Raw genomic sequence first — 9,424 nt, 5'->3', positions numbered from 1 at the left:
AGTTCTTTGTATGTGGATAGGAAAGGCCATGGGAAAAGCCATCCAAATTCGCAAAGAGATGAGGTTAAAGTGACAACCCCAAAGGAAGAGAGCAGAAGGTCTTTGGTCCAAAGGGGAGGAGGCATACTTATGGAGGCAGAGCTCAAAGTCCTTCTTGACTGACTCTGATCAAAACCAGGACCCCAGAAAAGAGGGCAATGATCTTGATTTTTTGTTATGAAATTAAATTGAACAGGTTCCATGTTGTAGACCCAAGTAGGGGAAACAGTAGCTCATTTTAGTAAGAAAAATAGCTCTTTATAGTCCACAAAGCAGTTTTACTCACTGTATTTTGTAAGCAGTCATTATAATCTCTGTTTTTCAGTTAAATAAACTAGAGTTCAGAGAAATGAAATGACAGAGTCCTTAATTAGCAGTGCCATGTAATACTAGTAAGTGGCATTTGAATGTAAGTCTTAGGACTGTCATTTCATATGTGTGCGAAGATGATGAGAAAAGCAACTGAGCAGACTAGGGGTGCTGCGAGTTTTCTCATTTCTCAGCTCAGAAGTTACTGTGCATGGCATCAGTCCTGAAGGGAAGGCCCCATCTGCCTGTCTTTTCTCTGTGCTCAGCTTTCCTTGATTCTCTCCTTTCCAGCTCCCACTGCTTTCTGCACTCCACATCTGCTGAGGCAGTGGCCATGGGGCTCCTGAAGCAGTTTGAGGGGATGCAGCTTCCAGCTGCCTCGGAGCTGGAGTGGCTAGTCCCAGAACATGATGCCCCTCAAAAGGTAAGCTCATCAGCTCTTCTTCCCTGCCCAGGAGGCTGTGAGTCTTTCTGATCTTGTTCTTCTTTGTCACATGCACCCAGTCTGGAATGATCCTGTATGTTTCCTTCTTTACTATAGAAGCCATTTATTACAAATGTGTGGAATGACTAAATGAATGAGTGAATACTTGCTTTTGCCTAGACTTTCCATACAGTCATTAAAACAAAGATACTGGTTTCTTTACTGTCCTTATTCCACATGACTGCTCACTAGACTGAGAGGTACAAGTCCTGTTTTATGGCCCCCTTTGAGATACCATGAAAGTGAATAGTTCAGACTCATCTTAGCCCCTACAGTTTGATCTGCAGTTGAGTCTCTAAGGTGTGAAGCACCCTGGCATACCAAGGCTCCTGAAATGAGTGGACATCATCAGCAGTGGTGCCTCCACTTGGGATGCTGTTTCTAATTGCTTCTTAGAATTCAAGGCCCTCTCTTCCAATACCCCCTGGTGCCTCTTGGTTGTTTTGAGAGTGAAGGTTTCCTGAAGCCCTTGCCCTTGCTCTTCCTGAAATGTCTTTTATTAACTATGCTCTGTCATGGCCAGAATCATGAAGCATTTACATTACCCCAGGCTATGATGCTTGCTCACCCTGTGTTTCTCTCCTGTAGCTCCTGCCTATCCCTGACTCACTGCCTATCTCGCCGGATGATGGGCAGCATGCTGACATCTATAAGCTGCGTATCCGTGTTCGTGGCAACTTGGAGTGGGCCCCACCCCGGCCTCAGATAATTTTTAATGTTCATCCAGCCCCAACGTGAGTAGCTGGTGTCTCTGCTCTTTGGAAAACAGATACATCCTCTTTGGATTGTCAGGGCTTTCTCTTCTCCCTGGTGTCTCTGCCTCCAGCTGTACTTCCCACATGATTCTATTCACTTAAAGGCAGAGGAAGAGGATTATCCATTTTGTGTCCTTAAATTCTTACTTTTTTTTTTTTTTTATTGAATGGTAACTATGTACATTAATGCACTTCTGGGGTACAGTGTGGGGTTTTCACATGCAATCTGAAATACTTCCATCAAACTGGTCAACACAGCCTTCATGTCATTTTCTCAGTTATTGCTTTAAAATGTTCACATTCTACTCTTAGAATGTACCCCTGTATCACCTGTACCCCTATAAGATAAACCTCAGAAGTGATCCCTCCAAACCCCCTCCCAAATTCTTACTCTTAATCCTTCTCTTCCTTCCCAGAGCTAATTGGAAATGAGGCCTCTTTTTGCTGGTATTCCTAGCCTGTTGCCTTCCCAGTAGTTTTGTGAGCTTATTGGTTTTTCTTCTCCTTTTAAGATGGATGAACTCTTTGCTTTTCTATTATTTTCTCCCCTTTACTATTTCTTATCCCTTACTATTGCCCAAAAAGTGTAAGTTCATTACTGGGGGGAGTCACTGACTAGACCTAAATCTTAATCCAATCTTCAGTTTGAATTAGTTCTCCCAACAGCTTCATTTTGTCCAACTAAAACAAGAGATGAATTCCCTTCCCTTCCCACACCATATAAGAGTTCTGTGTTGTGTCCTCATCTGTTACATCTCAGAGGCTGCATGCACCTGCTATCTGCAATCCCCTGTCCTTCATCTTCCTTAGGAGGAAAATTGCTGTGGCCAAGCAGAATTACCGCTGTGCGGGATGTGGCATCCGGACTGACCCTGGTGAGTATCTTCTGTTACCACCATACTGCCTCCAAGGGATTTACCCTCTCTCATACCTAGGAGAGAGGGCTTGCCAGGGCAGAATTGGGGAAGGGGGGAAAAAGAGCTTGGAGGGGAAGGGGTAGGTTACCAGGAAAGAGCACTGGCAATCAGAGGGAAATTATTTCTTGAAGCATATTACTAGGATCGTGTACTAGAGAAAACTGGATAGTTTTACTGGATAGCAAAACTCTGGCAGGTTTTGTTTCCTCAGTGGCCTCTAGGATAGGATGTAGGAATCACAGGCCCCACTATCTGTGGGTTTCTGCCAGTTCTGTGGAGCCTACTGCCCTCCTTCCCTGCCCTTTCAAGGGAATAATAGCCTTACCAGCTTATAGATCTGGAAGGACACATCTGGTTCTTTGGCTTTCTCGTTTTTCCAGACTATATCAAGCGGCTGCGGTACTGTGAGTACTTAGGCAAGTACTTCTGTCAGTGCTGCCATGAGAATGCCCAGATGGTCATCCCAAGCCGGATCCTACGCAAGTGGGACTTTAGCAAGTACTGTGTCAGCAACTTCTCCAAGGACCTGCTCATTAAGATCTGGAACGATCCTCTCTTCAATGTGCAGGACATCAACAGCGCCCTCTATAGGAAAATCAAGCTGCTCAATCAAGTCCGAGTAAGAACAAGGCCACATAAGAGATTCCAAAGTTTCTCCTCTCCTCATCCCCTCCCCTGTTCATACAGGACTGGACCACCACACTTCTCATTATCACACTTTCAGACCTGTAACCACATCATCATTCATGCTCTCCCTGTGTACTTCCTTCACCTTGTCCCATTTCCTAGGTATCTCTCTAGTCAGAGCCTCCAACCTGGCAGTGGCAGCTCTGAAGCTATCCGTAGCACTTGAGGCAAAAGCAGAGTTTCTCCCTTCTAGAAATTCTCCTTTCTCCAGAATTACTGAGTGGAGAATTGAGTATTAACTAGAAAATTCAAATTCTGGAATTCTTAGCTGCTCCAGACTATGTTTGTGAATTATGCAGACTGACCTAGCAGAAGAGCCTTCCCAGATTTGAAGTGAGTTGCTGAGTTAGATAGAGGTGTAGGGGACATTCTGATCTGGCTGCTAAATGCAAAACTTCAAGACCCCCAAGGTTTAAAGTTCTAGCAGTTGATTCTCTTCTCCACATCCCCCCCCAACCTCCTCACCCAATGTCTTTCTCTTCAGCTGCTGCGGGTCCAGCTGTATCACATGAAGAACATGTTCAAGACATGTCGTCTGGCCAAAGAGTAAGTCTTGTGTGGGGAGGTTAGAGTCCTCTGGTGGGGTGAATGTCTCTAAAAGGGATATGTCCCAGCAGTTGGCTCTTGTTACATGAAGGAGAGTAGAAAGATGTTGGGGAAATGTAAATAGTAAACAAGAAGCCACAGCAGTAACTATATCTGTGTCCTCTCTTAAAGAGGACATCTATGGCCCTTCTACCGAGGGAAGACTGCCACTCTTTGCAAGCTATCATGGATCACTTTGCAGGAGGGTATAAATAAGTCACTTCTGTCATCCAGATACCTGGTAGTGTGGGAAGACTGAGGTGGCCTAGAACACTTGGGCTGGCTAAATCTTGCCCACCCTTAATACTTTATTTCTCTTGCTTTTCTGGGTAGAGAACCTACTGCTACTATGTGCCACACAAAGTATGTCATTCCCTCCCTGCCACTTCCCCTCATTTCTCGTAGGCTTCTGGATTCCTTTGACACAGTCCCAGGCCATCTGACAGAAGATCTCCACCTGTACTCACTGAACGACCTGACTGCAATCAGGAAGGGGGAACTGGGGCCCCGGCTTGCCGAGCTCACCAGGGCAGGGGCTGCTCATGTAGAACGATGCATGGTGAGAAAGTCTTGCTTGGGGACATAGGGAGTGGGGTGGCCCCAGGGTTCTTGCATTTTAGCTCCAGGATTTTGACATGGTCTGTCAACACTGTGAGAGAAACTGAAGAGGGTTGCTGTTCCTTGGGCTAGTGAACAGCTGAATCATCCAGATCTAAAAACCTAGAATTAGAAGAAGAATTGGTGCTGACATTGCCCCTGGGTAGTTCCAGGCAGGACTGAGCAGATACTCACTAAAGAATTGTCATGATGTGGGAGGAGAACCCTGGAATCTGGAGAGAGATTCTAATATGGGTCTTGGCTTTATTATTTTCAATCACTGTGACCCATACTTTGGGTCACTGAAAAATATCAATTTTTTTTAATTAATTATTTTTTATTAAATCATAATGTTGTACATTGATGCATTTAGGGGGTTCAGGGTACTGCTTCAATATACAATATGAAATGTTTACATTGAAATCTCTCAGTGTTTTTAAAGATTGTTGAAACAATTTATGTAATGGCATTTTATAAGCTTTTTTTTAAATTTTTTTAACAGAGTCTCATTATATTGCCCAAGATGGTCATGAACCCCTGGGCTCAGGGGATTCTCCTACCTAAGCCTCCCAAGTAGCTGGGACTACAGGTCTGCATGACCATACCCACCTATTTTTTATCTTTTGTGGAGACAGAATCTTGCTCTGTTGCCCAGGTTGGTCTCAAACTCCTGGGCTCAAGTGATCTTCCCATGTCAACCTCCCTCTTGCCTTCTCTTTAAAACTTTGTCTAATACTGCCCAGCCCTGGCCCTAGTTTGGCTTTTATGCTTCTAAGTCCAGCCCAGGCTTCTTCCCCATAGGCTATAGAAACCTTTAGGCCAGCTCAATTTTTATGTATATTTTGGTCCTCCATGGGCTTCACCCTCCGGTGTGCTTCCTCTCATTTTGCTACCTGTCTCTTTCTTCCCCAGCTCTGCCAAGCCAAGGGTTTCATCTGTGAGTTCTGTCAAAATGAGGATGACATCATCTTTCCTTTTGAGCTCCTTAAGTGCCGGACCTGCGAAGGTGAGGGCTGGTGCTAGGATGGGGCAAGCAAGAATGAACACAAAGCTCATTGATTTCCATTGAGCTGCCCCTGTTAGCAAGAGTTTGGTTTGATCCAGCAGTTCCCTATGTTTCTCCATTAGAGCACTAAGCCATGGTAGGGTGAAGGGGCATGGCAGTGACTTATTTCCTATTTGAGATGATATAAATTGTTTCTTCTCTCTCTCATCTTCTCAACCTGATTAGAGTGTAAAGCATGTTACCATAAAATTTGCTTCAAATCTGGAAGCTGTCCCCGGTGTGAACGGCTACAGGCCCGGCGGGAATTGCTGGCCAAGCAGAGCCTGGAGTCCTACATGTCAGACTATGAGGAGGAGCCCACTGAAGCCTTGGCCCTAGAAGCCACTGTCCCGGAGACCACCTGAAGAACGCACATCAAGCCCTCTACGTGGAGGCTGGGGTCGTACATAGTGCACAGCTGAGCCACCCTATTAAGGACTTTCCCCACTTGGGGCTGTTTCTTTATTTTTTTTGAAATTATCATCATTATTATTTTTTATGACTTGTCTGGTGTTTGTGTGTAGTCGGCCTTTGATAGGTTGATGGGGTCTAGCCTGTTGTGACAAATAAGTTGTAAGCACCAGGTATTTCCATCAGAACTGACATGTAGATTCTTAAGCAAAGTTTCCTCTTTCGGGGGAATGGACGATGAGACCCAGTTCTTCTGACAAACATGGCCTTCTCTACTAGGACCAGATCTGGTTTTAGCCATATCTCAAATATGATTTCCAATTTTATTTTGTTTTACTTCTGGAGCTTCTGAGCCAGGCCTTTCTTAACCAACTGTCTTCTCCTTTGCTGCTAAAACAGAGGGATGGAATTTTCTCTCTCCTAATCCTGGAACAGGGTCAGACTACCCTGAGGAGAAGCAGCAGAGAATGGGACTGTATCATGGGCATTCTTTCCAGCTTATTTCAGTGTTTGAGGGGGCCATAAAAACAGAATCATTACTATCCTAGAATCTTTAGAGACTTCAAAGAGGCAGCCATGACTTCCCTGTTTGAAATATTTTTGGCATAGATGTTATCATAAGCTGACTTTATCTACCCTAGAGTGCTTAAAGCAAGGAACAGAACTTATGCTTAGACCAGGCCTGTTTGTAGCCTTATTTCACAAGCATAACTGAGGCTATAACTCTATTTCTTAAGGGACATTTAGTCAGTTATAGGAACTGTTGGCCTCCTTTTAGGCGTTCAGGTCTCTTTTAACCTAGTTCTTTGGTGCAAGTATGATCTTTCAAACTTGGATAAGTCCCTGATGCCATGCTGTGCTACTATGCTAACGTGAGGATAGAAATCCCACTCACCAACTTAGTGGGTTCCTTAATACTACATCCTCTATCAGATGGTCATTATGGTTCTGAGTAAAAGTAAGGCCCAACTTCGTTCTCTTTCCCCTTCCTGCAACAGAGCTGGGACCCTTCTTGGTAACTGAGCGTCTTTTGCCTTAGTTTCTTTTGTCAAAGTTGGAGAAAAGCTTTCTGCTAATCGTGGTGTTATAGGACCTGATTGTGAATATTCTTGTGTTCTTAGGATAACAAGAGCCTTTATGCCAATTATGCACTTAAATCTTTATCAAGCTTGATGGTATTTTTATGTTCAGTCATCCTTTTCATTTTACTGATTTTAGCATTACCCATCCCCACCACCACCTTTTTAATGTGTTTTGATGTTAAGATTTCTTGGATGGGACCGTATATCTGTCTGTGGTGGTCTTTAAGTTGCTATAGCTGCTAACCTTTATGAAAAACACTGGTCAAAGTTGTTTTCTGAGGGTTGGCAGCTCAGTGGACTAAAGTCCACAGCATTTTTGTTCTGAAATTGACTTTTTCCTGTTTACCTGTCTTCCCGTAGTTGGTTGCAACTAGAAAAAATGTAGCCTGGCTGCTGCCCCAGGAAACTGAACAGAAAGTTGCACTTGGTTGGTGGAAGCTGATGATGAGTGCCTGAGCTGCAGGTAACAAGAAGTGTCACAAGGAAGTAGGAGGGGCATTACGGTAATGTCCAGACTAGGGCTCCACCAGAGCAAGGGGGAACGTGCAGGAGTCAGCCTGTGGTGTTGGTCCCTGTGCCTCAAACTTGGGATCTGAAAGCTACATTGGGCTGGAAAACCCGGAGACTATTCCCCCTTCAGTTCATGGTGTAGCTTCAAAAGCCAAGGCCCAACCCAGTTTTGAAGAGCTGATAGAGATACTGCTGATAGAGATAGCTGATACTTCAAGGAGCTTTGGGAATGACTCCACAGAACTCAACTCTCACTAAGGGTTAGGCCCCAGATTCAAAGTCAGGGGGTATAACGGTGGTGATCTCTACTTCCAGTTTTGGTTTAAATTATAAATGCACTCTTTACTCCAAGTCACTACACTGGAGGAGAGGCATAGTCTCTTATCCTGCCTGTTTTATGTGAGCATTGGATCGAAGGATAGAAAATGCTGACACAGTTTCTACAGCTGAACTTAGCCTTATGTACTCCTGTTTTCATTTCTTTCTCTTCACCTCTGTGTCCAATCCCTTTAGATTATGTATCTGTTTTAGTGACCCTGCCCCTGTGCTGTCTTCACTATCCGAATACCCAAATAAATACTTATTTATTTATTAGAGAGTGATGGAGAAAAGGCAGAGAATGGGACATTTTGAAAGCACTTTGCAACTTACCAGTATCTGAAAATCCTCTGCTCTTATGGGGAGAAGATTTGAATGCACTGAAGAGAGTTCCTTCTAAGTGAAATGGAAGGGAAGTGTTTTCTGTAAATAAAGGGAAAAAACAGTTTGCTTCAAGGTAGAGCCAAGATTCAAGACATAGCAGAAGAGTGGAAGACAAATATTTTCCACTTAAATGAGGCTGTAATTGACTCTCTCTGCCAAAGCTTTAGAGCTTTTGTCAAATTAACATAAAAGGAAGCAAAAGTCTAGATAGAGATGTTCTTTTGTGTACAACTTACGTTCTGAATTGGATTTCCACTTGCCGTAATTGTTGTGCACAGCCTAACTGTTCGTTGTCATCTTTAATAAACTAAGGAAATGAAATTCTGCTTTTGTTTGCCTGCCTTGATTATTGGGGAATAGTATTGAGTATTCGCTGTAAAGCAAGCATGTCTGAAAATTAAAGTTTCTTTGTTACAATGCAAAACAAGCTACACCATACAAGTCAGGAAAAGTGACTTAAAGTGCTTTGTCACTGACTTACTATGAGACCTTAAGAGAATCACTCCACCTCTTTGGATTTCTGTTCCTTCATGTATACAATAACAGGATTAGACTGTGACCCACAGTCATTTCCAGTACATGAGGTGTGTGCCCTCTGTCCATACCCTTGGTGTAATTATCACATAAATGAGGTAAATCTTCCTCTCTGCAACATCTGAATTGTCTTAGATGCTTCAATTCCCACTTCTGTGAGCGTCTGCCTCTGGCTTTCTCTCTTATACTCATGGTCTGCCAGAGCTCCAGTTCCATCCTGCAACTTTCTGAACATTTCTCCTTAAATGTGCCCTTGTCATCTCCAATCAATAGGTCTAAAACCAACATAAATATCATTATCTCCAAAAACCTAATCATTAGGTACCCAGATTTGAAAATTTACTTGTATTCAACTTCCTAAGTGACATTATCCAGCTAGTCAAGCATTTTCTCCTTCCTACCACCTATCATCAAGTTATGTTAACTTTTTTGTTTAAAATCAACCTGTCTTGGCTCAGTGCCCATAGCACAGTGCTTACAGTGCCGGCCACATACACTGAGGCTGGCAGGTTCGAATCCAGCCTGGGCCAGCTAAACAACAATGACAACTGCAACAACAACAACAACAAAAATAGCCAGATGTTGTGGCAGGCCCCTGTAGTCCCAGCTACTTGGGAGGCTGAGGCAAGAGAGTCACTTGAGCCTAAGAGTTTAAGGTTGCTGTGACCTGTAACGTCATGGCGCTCTACTGAGGGCAACATAGTAAGACTTGGTCTCAAAAAAAAATAAATCGGCTCGGCGCCTATAGCTCAACCAGCTAAGGCGCC

General features: G+C 43.8%; 1 protein-coding gene across 5 annotated transcripts in view; it reads left to right on the top strand.

Annotated features, from left to right (window-relative positions):
• The window catches only part of RUBCN (RUN and cysteine rich domain containing beclin 1 interacting protein), a 94,511-nt gene extending 86,081 nt beyond the window's left edge, over positions 1 to 8,430 (top strand). For all 5 annotated transcript variants that reach the window (XM_023509019.1, XM_023509017.1, XM_023509020.1 and 2 more), the window contains 8 exons: positions 640 to 772; positions 1,421 to 1,566; positions 2,398 to 2,462; positions 2,885 to 3,123; positions 3,676 to 3,737; positions 4,182 to 4,335; positions 5,286 to 5,379; positions 5,605 to 8,430. In XM_023509019.1, the coding sequence (XP_023364787.1) occupies positions 640 to 772; positions 1,421 to 1,566; positions 2,398 to 2,462; positions 2,885 to 3,123; positions 3,676 to 3,737; positions 4,182 to 4,335; positions 5,286 to 5,379; positions 5,605 to 5,783 (1,072 nt within the window). In that variant the 3' untranslated portion in view covers positions 5,784 to 8,430. The remainder of the gene's footprint in view (positions 1 to 639; positions 773 to 1,420; positions 1,567 to 2,397; positions 2,463 to 2,884; positions 3,124 to 3,675; positions 3,738 to 4,181; positions 4,336 to 5,285; positions 5,380 to 5,604) is intronic.
• Positions 8,431 to 9,424: the final 994 nt, after the last annotated feature.

Source organism: Otolemur garnettii, unplaced genomic scaffold, assembly GCF_000181295.1.
Source record: "Otolemur garnettii isolate 467f Iridium unplaced genomic scaffold, OtoGar3 scaffold00310, whole genome shotgun sequence".
Classification (NCBI taxonomy): Eukaryota; Metazoa; Chordata; class Mammalia; order Primates; family Galagidae; genus Otolemur; species Otolemur garnettii.
The sequence above is the reverse complement of the archived record's forward strand: the minus strand, read 5'-3'. Positions and strand labels throughout refer to the sequence as shown.